General features: G+C 28.3%; 2 protein-coding genes across 4 annotated transcripts in view; both read right to left on the bottom strand.

Annotated features, from left to right (window-relative positions):
• Positions 1–1,251: 1,251 nt before the first annotated feature.
• On the bottom strand, positions 1,252–3,954 carry LOC551570 (leucine-rich melanocyte differentiation-associated protein). 2 transcript variants are annotated; one of them, XM_006558080.3, is made up of 4 exons: positions 3,825–3,954; positions 2,487–2,747; positions 2,106–2,366; positions 1,252–1,975 (listed from the first exon to the last, which is right to left on the bottom strand). In XM_006558080.3, exons 2-4 carry the CDS (start codon positions 2,684–2,686, stop codon positions 1,741–1,743), a joined length of 696 nt encoding a protein of 231 aa, XP_006558143.1. In that variant the 5' UTR covers positions 2,687–2,747; positions 3,825–3,954; the 3' UTR covers positions 1,252–1,740. The 2 variants fall into 2 exon arrangements, with proteins under 2 accessions (XP_006558143.1, XP_623965.2); XM_623962.6 differs by lacking the exon at positions 3,825–3,954 and adding an exon at positions 3,302–3,686.
• Positions 3,955–8,091: 4,137 nt separating this feature from the next.
• LOC410013 (calexcitin-2) overlaps positions 8,092–19,323 on the bottom strand; it is a 49,695-nt gene continuing 38,463 nt past the window's right edge. Inside the window, exons 1-7 of one of the 2 annotated variants that reach the window (XM_003249174.4) lie at positions 13,910–14,033; positions 13,352–13,418; positions 10,294–10,346; positions 10,053–10,172; positions 9,793–9,907; positions 9,218–9,315; positions 8,092–9,140 (exon numbers count right to left, since the gene is read on the bottom strand). In XM_003249174.4, the coding sequence (XP_003249222.1) occupies positions 9,033–9,140; positions 9,218–9,315; positions 9,793–9,907; positions 10,053–10,172; positions 10,294–10,346; positions 13,352–13,409 (552 nt within the window). In that variant the 5' untranslated portion in view covers positions 13,410–13,418; positions 13,910–14,033 and the 3' untranslated portion in view covers positions 8,092–9,032. Of the gene's footprint in view, positions 9,141–9,217; positions 9,316–9,792; positions 9,908–10,052; positions 10,173–10,293; positions 10,347–13,351; positions 13,419–13,909; positions 14,034–19,323 lie in introns of those variants that run through there. The other variant, XM_393500.7, reaches the window with a different exon arrangement.

Genomic DNA, 19,323 nt, shown 5'->3' with positions numbered 1-19,323 from the left:
ATAGTCATAATTTATTGAAGTTGCAATACTCTTTAATTTGCCACGTGATATTACTGTATGTTTTATCAAAGTACCGTTTATTTGCAATATATTCTGGTGTAAAATGGAATTTATGACTTATCCGAACACGTTCAATAAACTTTCTTATCTTACATATGTTTACGACCGTCTGAGCAATATTTCCTATTAAGGAACGAATATCGGAATCAATCTTGAAACGATCCCACTCGTAAGATTTATAATCGTATAATTCTAGAACAGAATTCTTATCAAGATATTTATCATTCCACATGGCAAAATTGTATACAAAATTAAAAATAAATAATTTTAATTTTCCTTCTTAAAATTATTAGTTCTTTTTATTATTATTTATTATTATTATTATTATCTATATATGTTATTTTAATTATTTACGAAATATGATGTAGTTTGCATATAGACTGAAAGAAGAACATCTCTTATAAAGATAAAGTAATTAATTAATTGAGTATATCATAAATTTATAAAATTTTTTTTTATCATCAAATTTCGACGAAATTAAACCTTTAATCAAGATAATTCAAAGGTTTGAAAAGTATATCCTATAATATTATTATTTCTACTTGTTTAATCATAAAATTCATTATATTACATAACAAAATGCAAAGAAATCTAGAAATCTCTATTATTATATAATATTATATAGATATATAGTTTTATCAACAAAATTTTTAAATTGAAAATCTTATGTAATGATAAAAGAAATAAGAAACTGATAAATAAAAAGTTGAATTTTTATATTAATTTAATGTAATATGAAGCATACAAATAATATTATATTTAGTTGATTACCAATGATTATTGTTAAATTTATTATATTGGAAAAATATTAAATAATATATATGCAAACTATATCGAATTAAGACAAAGATGTATTAATTTAACATTATATTAAATTATATTCATCTTCCGATAAAGATTTTTTTTGTTCTCGATAAATATAAAAATAAATTACTATGTTTAAAACTTTGAACTTGCGAAATCTGACAATTTTATATCAGAAAAATAATAAATTGATATTGATACAGCAATAAATTATGAAAATAAAAATGTGAAAAATTTTATTTACCAGTTGAATAAAGATTCAACTAAAAGTGCTAAAAAAATAAAAATTAAATACAAAATTAAATGATTAAAAAAATATCTATAGATAATTCGAAAAAATAAAAATTTGGGATAGATAAAAAGATATTAATTAAAAATAATTATATATAATTTTGTAATACAAAATTTTATTTATTATTATTGTCAATATAAAATATTTTTAAATACACACTAATGTATATATTATACAAGTGTGTAGCATATAATATTTTTTGAAACATTATTGCAAAGTTAACCTTGTACCTTTTAAATTATAATTCAATTTTATTAATTAATATAAATTAAATACATTTTCGTTAAGTTTGTATATATCATATAGTCATTAATTATCTGATTGTACGTAAGAGTTAATTATGTTTTTTAAACTGAAGTAAGAAACAGAAAATTAGTGAAATTATGTATTTTTGTATATACTTTAATAATTGTACAATAAATTTGTTTTGTTACTGCCCCATGTGATTATTTCTGTATATTTAATTATTTATAATTATGTATAAAATAAAAAAATGTAAGTTTCTATAAATATTGTTAATAATCTCTTTCTTAATCAAATTTAATTTAGCTTTCAAGCAAGACCATTACTAATATAATACTGATTTAAACAATAAAATTTGTTCCTCTTGGTTTTAATTTACAAGGCAGTGTTGGTTTCGAAAATATATTTGCAATTTTATTGTGCAATTGTTTAATGCATTCTGGAAGAGGAGCATATTCAGTTAAATTTTCTAACAATGGTCGCTTGAAAAGCCTTTTTGCTTCCTGACGTTGTTCTGGAGTCACAGTTCTATCGTCCAGATGTACCAAGTGAGGAAACCAAGATATGACGTATAACCTTTTTTTTTTATAAGAAAATTTATGAAAAAAATATTTATAAAAATTAAGTAATCATGCATATACTCAAATGCATGCAAATGTTTAATATAAAATTTTAATATCTTCCTAGTTATTTTTAATTTCCATACCTGTACTGAAGATAGTCATAAAAAGTCCCACCATTTAAATAACTTGGTGCAGCCTTGTTTCCCATAAGACACAAGTACCTGAGGTTGGGTACACTCTCATAGAGATTCTTAATAAATGGATATAATTCTTCTATGTTATTATGATTTAACCACAGAAGTTGAAGTTTTGGCATATGTGGAAACACTGTATGGTCATCTATATTATTATGGTCTAGATTTAATGATGTTAAATTTTCAAATTCACTCAAAAATTGTAAGTTTCTAAAAATTTTATGAAAAAAATAAAATATATAGTAGACCTTATATTAATAAATATATTTCTCAAAGCATTAATGCACATGCTCATTACATAAAAATTCAAAATAATAGGTATATACATACCTAGTAAATTTATTATGACTAATATCCAATGTATGGAGAGTATTGCTATAATTTTCTATAATGTCAAATGGCATATAAAAAAGATTCTCAAAGGCAAGTGATAAAGAATCAATATTATCTACAGATGATTTATCTGAAGATAAAGACTTTGGATGTCTACAATGTAAATCTACAAATATTAATCTTCCTAAGGAAGTCATGGCAAATTCTTCCACCTCGTCTGCTTCTTTTTGTAATTCTAACTCATCACTGTAATCCAACCTGTAAAAATTATTCTATTTAATTTAGTAGTATTCTGATTTCTCTTTAACTCAAAATTCTCCTAAATATTTAACATTTAAGGATTATTTAATAAATAATTGTTTAAAAGATTTTAAAATACTTTCTTGTATAAAATATAATATGTTTGAAAAATAAAGATGATGTTATATATTTAAAAAATAACAGTGAAGAAAATATCATAAAAAATTATTAATCATTAATATTAATATGTTAGTTTTATATATTAATATATTATTTCATATATTAATATATTATTATACATTAAAAAATTTTATTTATAATATTAATATATAATTCTTTTTATTAATAATTAATGAAATATGATATTTCTGATAATTATATATTATATACATACATATATTGATAATAATCTCATTCTTTAGCACTCGGAAACTTTTATATATAGATATCTAGATATATCAAAAAATTTATGAACATATAATAATAATAATAAATATATGACATTTTGAAATGATTAATAAATCAGTGATAAATAGATTTTTGGGACCTTAAACCTTAATCATCATACTTACATCGTGCCTTGATTTATATCACCTTACGGGGCAGTAACTTCAAATGAATAATCAACACGTTAAAATCATGCAATACACTTTTCACACACTACATTTATCTATACCATTCATTCTAACATTGATTAAAGTTAAAACTTGCATTGGCAAATAATATTGCGTAAAGAGAAAAAATCGAGTAAGGCTGTAAGGCTTCAGTGTAATATGCAATACATGTAGTGATTAGGTCAACCATAGTGAGTTTTCCGGCGGTTTGATTGATACTGAGACTCTAAATCGCGATGATAATACATAAAATTGATCGTTTATCTGACGATAATTAATGATAAGATACGAACAAAACCAATTCGTAGTTAAAACATTATTAATATTACGATTCGTAATTCAAACAAAAACGTAAGATATAGAGGTTAGAAATTTGGTATTATACGATATTAAAATATCATTAATATATTAACAATAAAACGATAATTATTAACTAAGATAAAAGAGTTTTAAATTAATTAGAATAATACAAATTACTCACCGAATTTTCCTGCATATCTTGTTTTCAAACCTTTTCAGAGAATGAGATAATAAAGCGTTGAATATTCATTACTAAACTAACACAGATGGTGCTGCTGGTTCAAACTGGTAAATTATGTACTTAAAATCGAACTATATATCGATTAATCGTTTCATCGATTGTATTTTCAAGTTGGTGATTATTGTGCATAGTGTCCGTATTACTTTTTTTCAATCATTTGAAAATATATTTTTATTAATCAGAGAGAAAATAAATTGGTAAAATATTTATTGCATAAAAATTTTAATAGATTTAAGAATATCTTTATTCAAAATACATTATTATAAAGATATTTGCTTATATATAATAGTTACATTTAAAATTTAAATCATGCTTTCCTATAATTTATACATTTATAAAACATTTGAATTTTAATTTAAAAATATTTTAAATATAATTACTTTATAATTATTATTAATTAGAATTAGTAAAACACATTCCTTTTTCAATAAAATAAAATAAGTGATATAATAAGTAATTTAAAAAATTTATTACTAAGATAACCTCTTTTTTTTTAATGTTGAATTTATTATTATAGTTATGTATATATTTATTGTAGAGATGATGCTGTCAGTTTGAAAATATGAAGAAAATATGCAAGAAAATTCGGTGAGTATTTTCTAATCTCTTCTGTATTGATTTATAACATAAGAATAAGATATTTGGAACATGTTTTTAAAATGTAGTAGTATAGTATACATATATATAAGTATATATGTAGAAACAGATATCTTTAAGATATCTTAAGATGTTCTTAATATGGCTTTATACCATTTGCAATGTGTTTAATTATTAATTCCAAGAAATAGAAACAAAAAAAGGGTTATATAATGAATCTTGAAATATAATTAAGAATCTTTAACAACTGTATAATATTCATCTATTATGTTTTTGCTTATTTTTAAATATACAGTATTAGACATTAAAAAAAATTATAATTATTGTCAAAAATTAAATTAATATATGTTAAAGATATCTATAATAGACATCATTGTGATAAAGAAATATCACAGGAGACAGGAATAATAATTAATTCTAAAGTTGAAACTTTAGTCCACAGACATCTTTATTTAAAGAGTTAATATGTAATTAGTTTTTACATAACTTTATTTACTTTTCATGTTGTTATCAACACGATTTATAGATAATCAATAACGTCATTAATATTTTTATATATCGAATAATAATCAGCGATTATATTTATCTTTTTTTCTTATTAAAATTCACGTCCAGCGTGACATTTAAACTACTTTCGTTTCGTCTTTTCTTTCAATTTTTCTCTTTTCATTACAATATTATAAACAATGGAATAGGATTTTTCATGCATTTATATAATTTTTTAATCTTGTAACAGATTATGCCCGGTTTTATTTACACGTTCATACAATTTCAATGTATGCATTTGCACGTATCTTCAACGGGCAGTGATTGATAATAAAAACAAATGCCAAAGTTTTTACAATACCGTCATATCTTTTATAATGAAATTGATATCGAATAGTATCTAGAATCAAGAATTATTTGCAATCAAATTAAACAAATTACACGTTTTATTCTCTGTTTTTTGTACCTTTTTTAATTGATCTTGGCCACTTGATTTTTGTTATTTGGAAAGAAATCTGAAATTTTCTGTAAAATCTATCTATATTTTTAATAATTTTTAGATTATTTATAACAAATGTCATTCTACTGACAATCATGTTTATTGTAATTGCAATGCATTAGATTAATAACTGTTCTGATTAATAGCACAATAAATAAAAGAAAATTATTCATGGCAAAACGTGAATAGATTCCTACTTTCTCTCTTGTTTCTTTTCGCTTTTATTGAAGTCTTCGTTTTCAAGGAAAACACTTTAAAGGGGTATTAAGTACACTCGATAAAGTGTCTCAGTGGTTCTCTTCACGAATTATTGATCTATTTCAATGGAATTATATATTAATTAAAGTGAGATAAAAATAGATGCAAAAGTTAATTTTATTTATTTATCTTTTATTGAGATTTTTAAGCTTTTAAATAACAACGAGCATTTTTATCATATTCAAAGAGCATGCTGCATAAAAGTTTTGTTTCTTCTACAGAGAAGATGAATCATCTAGTGATTAACTTGATTAAATAACTCGTATTTTTTGCATGAAAAAATATTTCACACAAAATTTTCATATAAAAAAAGATATAATTTTTGTATTGTCAATTTTTTTTACAAGTCTTAATCTTTTTAATTTTTCACTAATCAATTTTCATTTTCCTAAAACTATTAAGCCAATTATAGTAAAAATTATTAGTTTAAGAGATACTTTTTTTTTTTAATTTGATATAAAATTTAAATATAAAAGTACACGTGAAATATTATTCGTTTGTTCATGCTCTCTTTGTTTTATATGCAATAACTTTTACAAAATTTATATCAAAATATTTCCAATACTCATAATAATTTTTTATTATTAATAAAACTATTATTAGTCACTTAATATTTTCCTTTTTTTTATAGAAATAGTAATAATATTCCCCTTAAAAAAACAAAGTTTAATTATTCATATATCTATTTACAAAAAAATCTCCTTCTATACTATGCAACTATGTATACAATATTTTTTTTTTCTAAAAAATAATTTATTTCAATTATTGATTACATAATTCATTCTTATATTCTTTATCTGAAAAAAATACATTAAAATTATATTTTCATATAATAATTTCCAGAATATGAGTCAAAAATTGTAGCTTTATCACTGTGTGTAGGAATAATGATCACACTGAGAATCACTGTGACATCGTTATCGAGTGCATAAATATCGAATAAAGTATAAAATATCATTTTTCAAATTTATTATCTTTTTCTTTCAAGAATTTATAAAAATACTACGCACCCGTTTGTTAAATGATTTTTTGATTATTATTTTTTCATTAATACATAACTGATAAATATATATGCAACAATAAAGTTCAATGACATCTAAAATTTATTAAAATTTATCAATATTTTCCTTATTTACTTTATCTACTTCTTGTTGAAAATCGAGAAAATCAACTTACTGTTTTCAATTTTCTTTTATTGTACATTCAGAATTACATGACAGGCTATATTAAGTCGCGAAACAACATTGTTGTTCAATATCTCGAAGCACAAGAAAGTTTTGAAGAATATAACTAAATATAGTAAAATGCTCTCAATCATATTCGTACACATTTGCTCATTTTTCTTGTTTTCATCTTTATAATTTAAATAAAAAATATTTTATCGATAAAACTAATAAAAAAGAATAATATTGAGAAATAATTTTTTTTAAACACATCACAACACAATAATTTCTAATAAGTTATTAATAAGTCTGAAAACAAATTAAAATCTGAAGAATTTTTAATTTTTAAATTTTGTGTATACAAATACGAATGAGAGCATTTTATTTTCATATCTTTTTATCTTTGTTACAAATTCATTAAATTTCTATTGCTCATCAAATGATTATCGATAATTTATATTATTTTAATACTTTAATATAATAATGTCATGTATCGGTTAAATTTTTTTCTATGGAAATTGAAATTAAAAGCAGAACGGTAACATAACATTTTAAAAATTTCACTGAAAAATCGAGCAATAAAATATTAAATAGGTTAAAATTATGAAATACGTACCCAGTTGTTCGGTTGTTCAACTCCTCCTTCACAAGTCAACATCGATTAAAATTTAAAAATCTCTTTAATTATAATTTATTGAAAAGTCTATCGTCTGTTTATTCAAGTATATATATAAATATATACATATATATTTATATATATAACTCTGTAGGTACATTGTGCAAGATATTAATATTCATTTATGCGAAACATCTTTGAAAATTCGATCTTGAAGGTGAAAACAAAAATGCAAAATGTCCAAATTCATTTATTATTAAATTTGTAAACAATTTAATTTCGTATTGGATGAAATAAGACGAAGATAGAACCATCTCACTTTTTTCTTTGCCTTGCCTCTGTTGCACCTCAGTTTAACTAGAATTGATCCATCTTCAAAGATGTTCCACCAAATATATTAACGCCTTGTATTAATTTATCTATACATATATATATTTTCCTCTGTATGTACCTTTTTATCTCTCAGTATAACATCATATAATAATATCTATACAAGACACATTTAGGGCAATATTGAAACTCGTTTAAAATATAACACTTCATTTCTGCGATATTTCCTTACACGATAATTAAGCCAACATTTTTTTTTTCTCTCTCACTTTTTAATCCATCTCTAATTTATTTCTGCCAATAATTACGAACGAAGACATATTCATTTTTTTTTTTTTTTTTTTTTTGCTTTGTTTCGTTCTTTATTTCTCCTCTTTTTCTTCTTCCTTTTTTTTTTTTCCATTCGTTTCAACATCACGCCATACATCTTTTCCCTCTTTCTTCCCAACGTTACACGAAAAACTCTGAAGCCATTAATATATACGCGGCTATGCTTTACTCGGAACAAGTTCAAGCTCTGAAAATTATTTCCTGTACGTACGAATGGAGTGAGATATTTTGTCGTTTCCGTGGACGAACGAAAATCGAGATCGTTCGATTACCGCCCACTTCTCGAAACGATCTCCCGGCCACTGGACGTGAAGGAGGCTTGTCATCGCGAGTCACGATCATTTTTTTTTTTTCTTTTTTCTTTTCTTCTTTTTTTTTTTTTTTTTTTTTTTCTTTTTTTCTTCTCCTTTTTTTCGTCTCTCTTACATTTAAATAACGCTACATATACAAATACATACAGTGAGGTTATAATTTATTACCGGCGGCGGAAGGAGTTTTCTTCGCTGTTGCGTCGCTAAACATACGTCAAACGTACGCATCTCTTCGATTTGACGACGGCGAATTGTTGCTCTTATTATCTATTTATTCAATCCTCGAAGAAAGGAAAGGAAGATAAATTCTCTGAATGAAAAAGAAAAAGAAAAAAAAAAGAAAAAGGAAATATATAATTTTCTATGAAATAAAAATATATATCCATGGTTTGTTTATCATTCGTTGTCGAACAGAAAACAGGTTGGCCAAAGATCCAAAATTGATCAATTGAGAAATCAAGAGAATGAACGAAGGTATATAACGCGACTCAAGGAAGTGTAATATAATATATCATATATTATGCACGTAGGTTGACTTTTCCGCGGGTTTAAAGCGAGTTAGAAGGAAGTCTTTCCGAAAATAAAGTTTCCGGCTGCGGTCGGCTCGTCCGAGGAGAAATATTGCTTCCAGAGGTTGGTGAATTTATCCCAGGTAATCTCCTGGCCCTGCACAAAGAGAGAAACAATGATTCAATGGGATTAGAGTCTTAGGTAGAGTCTCGAATTCGGTTTTTGCCACTTACGACTCCTAATTTTTTGAAGGCCTCCCTGGCCTCGGCCTCCGCGATTCCGTGGTATCTGCACACGTTACAAAATTCGTTCTCGTCGATCGATTTGTCACCTGACGGAAACAGAAACACAAAATCGCATCTTTCGAACCGATTCTAAACAATTCGAGGGATTATTTGCAAAGATGAATCGTGCAAAAAGTCGTGGGCAGATAAATTCGATGTAAAATTGAAATAATTTTAAAATTTATTTTATTCGAAGAAATTTGGGGCAAGAATAATAAATACTGAAAGAAGATGTGCAATTAAGGTTATTTTTCTTTTATAAAAAAAAAAAAAGGATGAATAAAAAGTATCGCGTGTACAAAAATAGCAAACAGTGTTTTCTGAAATTGAATATGGTAGGATGTAAAGAAGTTTCGAATATTTTTGTTGTATCGATCGATTGTTTATTATTTGGACGAAACTTTCTGTTTGACTGTTGCTATCGAATTCTTTCGTAAATAACGAATCTTGCAAAGATTTTGACAAAAGTGCATTTCAATTATTTTTCATATATTTTCTTGGAACGATGATAATAATAAACTTACCGGATGCGTCGAACAACTGGAACGTCACAGACATGTATGCTTCTTGCCATTCGGATGGGTTCGACGGATTTTTCGCATATTCTTCCCACAGTTGGAACCATTCCTCCCGGCTCACCTGAAAAAATATAAAAAGAGCGTTATTATCTGTTCTGAGTGAAAATATAATCAGGATTTTTCGTCGTAATGCGAATAAAAATTTTAAAAATCTCACATTAAAAATTTTAAAAACGAATTGTTGAAATATAATTGAGATTGTTCACCTGGCCATCTTGATCCGTATCAGCCCCTTGCCTCAGATTATCCCACATTTTAAGCAAAGTATCCCTTATACTCTGAGCCTTGGGATTGTCAGCAGACCAACCTCTGTTCTCATTGATTCGCTATGAAAAAAAAAAATTAGGAAACTTGTTCGTAGAAACACTTTCCATAATCTCCTTTCATCGATTTATCGTTTTCGTTGAAAATCATGACATTAATAAAACACAAAAAAAATTGGCTTACTTGTATAGCAAGGTCAAGATCCTTTCTGTCAATCGCGCCACTCTGATTGAAATCTAGGAAACACAAATGCATAAATAAATAAAGATACGAATCTTCGCAAATATATATCCGATTCTTCGAAAATAGATCATAATAAGACGAGAAAAAGAAGAATCTACATTTACACAGGCAGACAAAAATTTTTATCGTATTTAATCTTTTAATCGTGAGAAGCTCTGTCTCTGCCGAGACCCGCTCGATCGGTACAGCAGGCGCGAGACATTGCCATCCTCGAGATAACGGTCGGTACTGTTCGAGAATCGGGCGGACGGAAGGGAAAGAAATAGGTTAGGAAAGAAATGGACGAAGTTTTTGGCACGAGGCCAATGGAAGGAAGTGGCACGGTGTCGTAGATAAAGGAACGAACTTGAAACTAATGTACGATGTCAAAGGCATCGGGTTTAAGCGGTCGCGTTAATATCGAACGTGCATTTATGGTTAGCATTAATCGTGGTTATCGGTCGTGCACGCGTCGATGATCGAGAAACAAAACTCGCCCGCGAGGACTCGATACGTAGGCGAAACACGCGACGAAGGGAATCGATCTAATGAAATACGGGCGTATGGGCGGGCGTAGAGGTATTTTGGCCTGTATCCAGCAAGAGTTGTGTGTGCAAAATCTGCACGGTGGATCCGTGGAAAGGACGGTCTCCCGTCGATCGCGCCATTCATCGCCCCACAAGGTCGTCGTTTCTCGCCGTTTGAATCGGACGTCATTAGTTTTCGCAAAGTCGACCCAATTTCACATTTCCCCTCCCGACTTTTCTTCGTTCCCCTTTTCACGTGTCCCCCCGCTATCCTCAAATCCCTCCGGCATCCATCCGCGGATTTCCCGTTTATTAATTCTAATTTCGTGCGAATCCTTTCTCTTCTCCTGTTTTATTTTCAATTCTTTTTATCTCTTTCTCTCCTCTTGTCTCGCTCCTCGCTCGCTAAACAGCAATCTCAACGAGAGAAGCAAAATGATCAATTTTCTAGTAAAATTGAGTAAATAAGGATTATTTTGGAAATTTATGAAAAATTCTTTCTTAAATATTATTTCAATAATTTCATTGTACATTTTTAAAAAGTTCGTCGAAGAATTATGAAATTGTGAAATGTTTCGTTTGATATAAAAATACGAATACATTAAATGTATTTCTAAAAATTCTGAATACATTTATATACGTTTCTTATGCACATCTCTTTTTAATACATTTATTCTTTACCTTAGCTTATATTATTCCACGTTCATTTATTGGATCATTATCATGAAACGAGCCCAAATATTCGACTTTGTTAAATCTTTGAAATTGGAACTTTTTTCATAGAAATAATTAAATATAAAATTATTATATACACTCAAACCGATACCAACCAATTTATTTCTCGACATATTACATTCTAGAATTGACAAAAAAAAAAAAAAAGAATTCGATTCGAAACGAAATGTGGAAAGATCGGATACAAAGAAAATATAATTCACAATATCCATCGTTAAAAGGCGCGAATATTTGAACGAATTACAATTATCGCGTTATACAACCGTGAAACATCTAGTTTTCACGCAAAGATTCTCTGGGTCACGGTGAAATACCGTATCGAAGAACAGCCCCGCAGGATATGTTTAGCAGTGGATCGACGGTCAAAGAAGGGAAGAAAGTAAGGGGCTAATGAGAGCCGCGAAGCGTGTACACTGTACACGCCGCTCTGACCTCCACGCTCTTATACGTAGCAGCTGCCTATGCTAACTAAAATGCGATTCCCGTTGCGGACACTTACCATTCGCGAGTTTTATCCCCTAACGCGTAATTTTTATATACCTGCCTCCCATTCACCATGCGTATATCCAAAGCATCGTCCAAGTATCGTCGTAAAACCGTGTATAAAGGAGCCGTGATAAAAAGATTTTTGCAGTAAACACGGATAGATATTAATGGAAAAAGAAAAAGAAAATATAATCGATATTAGTTACTCGTCATACATATATTCTTGGAATAAATCCAATCCATATTATTAATGACGCTGATGACACTGAAGCTATGAATGAATACTGAACAGTCGGTAGTAGGTTTGCCTCTATGAAGCAACCTTCTTTGACACATTATTAATAAACCTCGTGTCGTCGCACAACTTTGACCTAATGTATTTCTAGACGAATTCTTCCCTGGTTTTAACGCTTACGACTCTTTCAAACGATCGAACAATATTTGTGTTCGAAAGACGCTCCAAGTTTCATCTCATCAAGGAATACGAACGTATTCTCGAGAAATTTCACGAAGCTGGATAATTGGTACACGTAAGAAGGACGTTGTTCTTCATCTCCACGAATGTGTAATTCCAACTCCATCCCCCTTTAACCATTGTTTATCCGCCTCTACCGTAAATAGGCGTGGACCCAACACACAGAGAGAGGGAGAACAAAACGATTCCTCGATTCCGTTCCAACCAAAAATACCCTCGGGAGGATGTTGTCCACTGTTCCTCCCCTCTCTGGCTATATTTCATCTCGCTGGGAGGATGCTCGCGATAGGGGCCGGACGAATGGAAGAAGAATGTTAGCTGACCCACGAGTTTCGAGGAGGAATCGGTTTTGGTTATTTCGTTACCAGGCAACTGGCAATGAAAGGGAGAGAAGTAATGGGCGATTCGCGGCGCACGAGCTTACGTACTACGGGACCCATAGATAATATCCCTAGATTCTGCTCTGGCCGTGAAATTTTCCCGGGGATAATTATTTGAGGGAAGATTGACGCCATATCGGATCATATCTTGATGCCTCGCGCTGGAGAAGAAATTTTGAGGAAAGAATCATCCTCGATCTTCTTTCGAATTGTTAGAAGATTAAAAAAATATGGATGAACAAAGGAAAAGATCAATGCAATTTGATTATTATTATTATCAAATGTATTATTCGAAATAATTTAATTCGTAGGAAGAAACTTTTAAATATAGATGCAGTTAATATAATAAACTTTGTAAAATCAATTATATATCACGATTCGTGTGTGAAGCACACTAGTATATGTTATGCACTCACCGAAGAAGGTGTTGAAAACGTAGAGTAACTTCTTTTTACGGAACTCCGACAGTGGCATCTCGTCGATCTGTAACAGAGAGAAACAAGGGTGATGATTGCTCGAGTTATCCCCTTAACGTTCGTGTGTGCCGCGTTAATATTCACTCTACGATCGAATGGCGATCAGGGTCGATTGTCTCGACCGACCGACCCTTGTTTTATCTCGCCAGTAAAAAAGTAACCGCGGCTCGCTTTTATCGAGCTACTTTGTTCACGACGCCTCGATATTTATACAAGGTCGTCGTGAAGACACAAAGTTAATTCATTTTTTTTTTCACGTATCTGAATAATAAATATTCGAATGTTACATTCTATCGATACCTTCATATGAATTATATATGAAAAATTCTTAGAGCATTTGAATTTGTTATTACTGATAATGGAATGATATAAATATTAAATTTTGGACTATTTGTATATAAGAAAAAAGATTCGTTCGAATAGATGTTGCGTTATTCTAAGCAATAGGAGAGAAGCTAAATTATAAAGCTTATATTAAAAAGAAATTAGAATCTTACTGTGTATTGAAGAAATTTTAGAAAGTAGAGATCCTTCCTTTCGTTTCAGGTAAAAACGATTGAAATATCAATGAAGAGGCAACCCTTTATATAATAAGATAACATGTACGATTCGAGTGTTTAATGACGTACATTTTACTGTATATCACAATAATACTGTAGATGTAATTTTAAGATATCTGCAAACATCAAAAATGTATTATTGCTCGAATCGTGACGTAAATTGTATTCAAATTGATTCCCATGGAACGAGAGATTCTTCGAAACGTATTTTTTTTTTCCTCGATGATTAAATTTCCAATTAATGTTAATTTTCAAATCAATCTGAGGAAATTTTTCTATTTAATTAACAACGAAGTTTGAGAAAAATTGAAGCGTTTAGATGTGGATCTCTTCTGTAAATTTGTCGGATAATTATAGTTGAGGACACAATACGATTCATCGTATTTGGTCATTCGTTCGAACATTTTCAACATAAAGCAATTACTCGATGACGAATAACTTTGTTTTATTTATAGCTGCTTGAATTTCGTGCGTATTTTCCTCGATTATTCTCTCTCGTAAATAGCTCATAATTCAAGTAACTTGTAATATATCATAACGAGGATGATATACGTTTCATAACAATAAATTTCTTGAAATAACTTCTTACGTTTGTAATTTACGATTTTTATAATTCCGTTCCTTTATTTGTATTTTTTCAATTTTTGAAGAAAAAGAATCAAAATGATTATTCGATACGATTATTCAAACGATGTCTTCCTATTCCAAGAATTCAACAATCATTGTGTCGAATCTATACAATTGGACATTGAAAGAAAAACAATTCTCGAAAGAGAATTATTCATCTAATTATCCTCGTTCATCAATCTGATCCGTTCCCCGCCAATTCCCCAATAATTGCAAGCCAATGTCTCGTTAGATAGCCGCACGAATAAAATTACAGACATTCCTCTATTCCTTTAATTACGCTAGCTCGCTCATTGCATCTGATTCTCTTTGAATTAAACAAAGATTATAAATTAAAATCTCATCAGAATCAAATAAGCAACAATTTTTTCTTTCGATGAAAAATAATGTCAATTTCACGAGAATGGAAAATACATTTCGATCTACATCAGAGATCGTGATTCGATAATTTTCTCAAATTTTCCCTTCATCTAAATAATCAACAAGTAATCAGCACTGATATAACCGGCTATTCGCATTCAAAGAAAGTAGATACAGGCAAGCATTATAATCGCACGTCTACTATCATTACTCTCCAAGGTGAATGTTGACGTCAATCTTTCAGACTGGTTAATATTGCACGGCAATCTTTTCATTTCTGCCAGTCAACTGGATATTCGCTAACGAGGCGAATAGAAAAACTCTTACCTCTTTCGCGTCAGCGTGAGATCAATTTAATTCAATTTTCAACACTTTTGTCAAGTTCGAGCAGCAAAGTAGAATGTATCGTGATTTAGAGTGCTCTGTATACAGCGTTTGTGTGTGTACACGATACGTTATCGTGTAATTCGATAATAAAGCAAGTAAGTCGATCGCAAACTTGATAGGTCAGATCTGAGAGTAGTACGCCTGATGGTCGTTCGAGTAGTTTAATGCCAACTTTCGGTCGCATTATTGGCCGTCCAAGCGTTGCCACCCTCTCCAAACACCTTCCCACCATTTCAAACTTGTTAAATTGCAGTGAATTTCGTGACTGCTGATCGAGTTGTCGATCGTATATTGAAATAAACTCGCGTCTAAAGCTTTCTTTTTTTCTAGTGTTGCGTGTTAAAATTGTTGATACGAAGTAATTTGTATTTGTGGTAAGAGACAAATGGTTCTTTGAAAATGATTATCAGAGATTAATTCGAGTGAAGTTTATCCAAATTTTTTCTCTCTTTGATGACATGGCTTTTACATTAATTGTATTACAGTCGAATTAAAATTACTTTGGAATTGTTCAAAATTTTCCAGTCTTTTTTATATCCATATTTGTATACAGAGAAATTCAATTGGAAAAATTAGTTGATAGGCGAATATTTCTATGCAACTTATTATATTGCTTTTCTGCTCGATGTTAATCAATATCGTAATAAACTCGCGGTCTGATAAAATTTCGAAATAATAATACGATGGAATAATCTTCTGAACTAACTTGCTAACGATGTGGGATGAAATTTTTTCCTTCAAAAAAAAAAAAAATGAAACTTTCAACAACTATCAACGAGCCGATAAAAGCTTCCAAATTCAATATGGATTATAATAGGTGGAGGCAAAGCGTGCGATAAAAAGTGGAAAAATAGATAAATCGATAAATTATTATGCTTGAAATTCGGCATTCCGAAGATAACGTAGCCATGGACAATATGGACGATGCGATACAAAGATCTGGAATGAGCTATAAGTTTATTGTTTCTGCTATGAACAATCTCCATTCACATTGCCACACCAATATACACGAGACACCATTCCTACGTTGTAGCCTCGTTATCTGTCCCTGTCAATATATCAACCCGTCAATATCGCTAAATATTGCACAGATTTAGCAGAGACATAGAATAATAAAAATAATTTCGATATCCTATTCCTGTAATTTTCTTTCTCGTTTGAAAATTATGAAAGGAATGATGTAATTATAAAATATTTACATTTGCTCATTTCTCTTGTTTTCATCTTTATAATTTAAATAAAAAATATTTTATCGATAAAACCAATAAAAAAGAATAATAGAATTGAGAAATGATTTTTAAACACGTCACAACACAATAATTTCTAATAAGTTATTAATAAGTCTGAAAACAAATTAAAAATCTGAAGAATTTTTAAATTTAAAATTTTGTGTATACAAATAAGAATGGAAGCATTTTATTTTCATATTTTTTTATCTTTGTTACAAATTCATTAAATTTCTATTGCTCATCAAATGATTATCGATAATTTATATTATTTTAATATTTTAATAACGTCATATATCGGTTAAATTTTTTTCTAAGGAAATTGAAATTAAAAGCAGAACGTAACATAACATTTTAAAAATTTCACTGAAAAATCGAGCAATAAAATATTAAATAGGTTAAAATTATGAAATACGTACCCAGTTCGGTTGTTCGACTCCTTCTTCACAAGTCAACATCGATTAAAATTTAAAAATCTCTTTAATTATAATTTATTGAAAAGTCTATTATTCAAGTTATATAACTCTGTACATTGTGTACAAGTAATTAACAATTATAAAATAAAAGGTACTTTTGATAGATGGAACTTGTTTTAAATGATGGTTATATTTCCTTGAAACTCATTAATACTTTACTTACATTGACTTCGTAATAAGTATAGAATACATATAGCAAAAGTAATCTACTTGTAAACTACTTTTGCTACGAAAATTCACAAAACTCTGATTTTAATGAAATTTTGTCGCTACGTAGAATATAATGGATTGCACGTAATACCAGTTCAATTTTCGATGTGAAATCGTTTCGAGGAAATGAGATTTTTCATATGAGAATATTTTTTTAATAATAACAGAACAAATAATGAATTGGTGAATTAAACAGGGATTGGTGATCGAAAAAGATATGATCTTTTTACTTAGAAGGTAAAGTAATAAAGAATATATATGTTATCAATTGAAAATGAAAGATAAATTATCGATAATGATAAATATAAAAATAGATCTAAATCTTATTGGTGGAAAATGAAACGATTATATTCTCATATGAGTTATCTAATTGATATTGGAATTTATATTCTTCTTTTAAGATAATACATTAAGTATAAAATATAAGATATAATTATAATTGAATTATCAATAAAAGATATATATATTGTTAAATTATTATCATTTCGAAAAGGAAAAATCTTTTACAATTATAAAATGCATATGGCAATTAATATAAAAGTTCAGTTTAAAATTAACTTTATGATTCATTATTCAAATCTCGGAATTAAAATATTACTGGAAAGCGGGGCAAAAGTAATCCTGCTATAATTATGGCCCAAGTTAGCAGAAACTCGTAATTGTGAAATGCGAGTTTATTTTGTTATTAATTCCAATATTATCATACGGGGAATTAAATAAAATACCGCCCTTTTTTATCTTGAAAAATGAATAACATAATTTAATTTATAGAAATATTTTACCTTTTTAATAGTAATTGCAATATATCCTTTATATTTTCGAAATTAAATTAAATTCACATCAAACTCTATACTTTTCTCCTTTGTGAAAATTCTGTATATTCTCGAATATTTTTATTATATAAATCGGAGAATAACAAGGAATAATTTAATCTCTATTATATACGTTTAATACAAATCATTGTATTAAATTAAATTAAATTAAATTAAAGAAATCAAATTAAAAGAGATACGTCAAATATAAAGAATCTTAATAACGTGTAAAGGCAATTGATGAAACAATGTAATGTAACAACTCTCTGATATTAAATTAAATTAAAATAAATAGATGAGCGAAATACAATTGAGTTGTGTAAATATTTGAAGAATTGTTAAAGATCATGAAATTGTTGTTTGAATTATATTATACATCGTGTATCGTAAATGAAGAAAATCCGTATATGTATATGTAGTAATAAGAAGAAAAATATGAAAAATATCGTATCAACAATATTTTCCCTTGGCTGATTGCATTCACAGGAATTTATCTACGGAAATATCCAATTTCTGGATCATACCTGTGGGAAATATAACGTGATTTGAAAGCAGTTGTGAGAGTTTATATAGAGTTTATAGGGTCGTAATAATATCCACGATGAATCGACATTTCGACAATTTTTTTAAAAATAAGAAATTATTTATTAAAATATTCTTCGATTGGAAGAACTCGCTGACACGAGTTAATATACAATTAATGATCGTGTACAAATATCCTTTCTCGTTACATATTTAAACTCATAATCTTAATTTATAGATTTTTAATAATAAAAAAAAAACGGATATTTCGTATACATAAAGTAATAAATTCAGAAATAGTGTTTGAACATTAATGCGTAACTGTGGATGCCTTATTCCCTGTACGTAAACATTCCGTGCTACTCGTAACGTGATTTGCATATCTCAAGAAATAAGATATCTCAGAGAGATAAAATCTTATCAAAGGGCCACATCTTTAAAAAGCAATAGCTTTTTTCGTTATACGTTTATTAAGGAACGTAATACGAAAGAAAAAGAATCTAAAAATATTATGAAATACTATTTGAATTGTATATGAGAAAATTTGTATAATATCGATCAAATTTTCAAAAAAGTATTAATTATATGTTGCAATATGGGAATTAAAATTTATTCTAATTCGATGTCAGCATCTATTTTATGATACAAATTGAAAAATTTAAATCTAAAAATACGAATATTCTTATTTTTTAAAAAATAAAAGATAGTTCAACATTTTAATATTTTCAAAAA

Source organism: Apis mellifera, linkage group LG7 (assembly GCF_003254395.2).
Source record: "Apis mellifera strain DH4 linkage group LG7, Amel_HAv3.1, whole genome shotgun sequence".
In the NCBI taxonomy this organism is placed as follows: Eukaryota; Metazoa; Arthropoda; class Insecta; order Hymenoptera; family Apidae; genus Apis; species Apis mellifera.
The sequence above is the reverse complement of the archived record's forward strand: the minus strand, read 5'-3'. Positions and strand labels throughout refer to the sequence as shown.

Bases quoted from the DNA above. Each gene is read 5' to 3' on its own strand.
- LOC551570 (XM_623962.6), bottom strand. The intron at 2,367-2,486 runs GTATGTATATAC...TAAAATTTTTAG, and splicing joins AGTCATAATAAATTTACTAG to AAACTTACAATTTTTGAGTG. The intron at 1,976-2,105 runs GTATGGAAATTA...TAAAAAAAAAAG, and splicing joins TATGACTATCTTCAGTACAG to GTTATACGTCATATCTTGGT.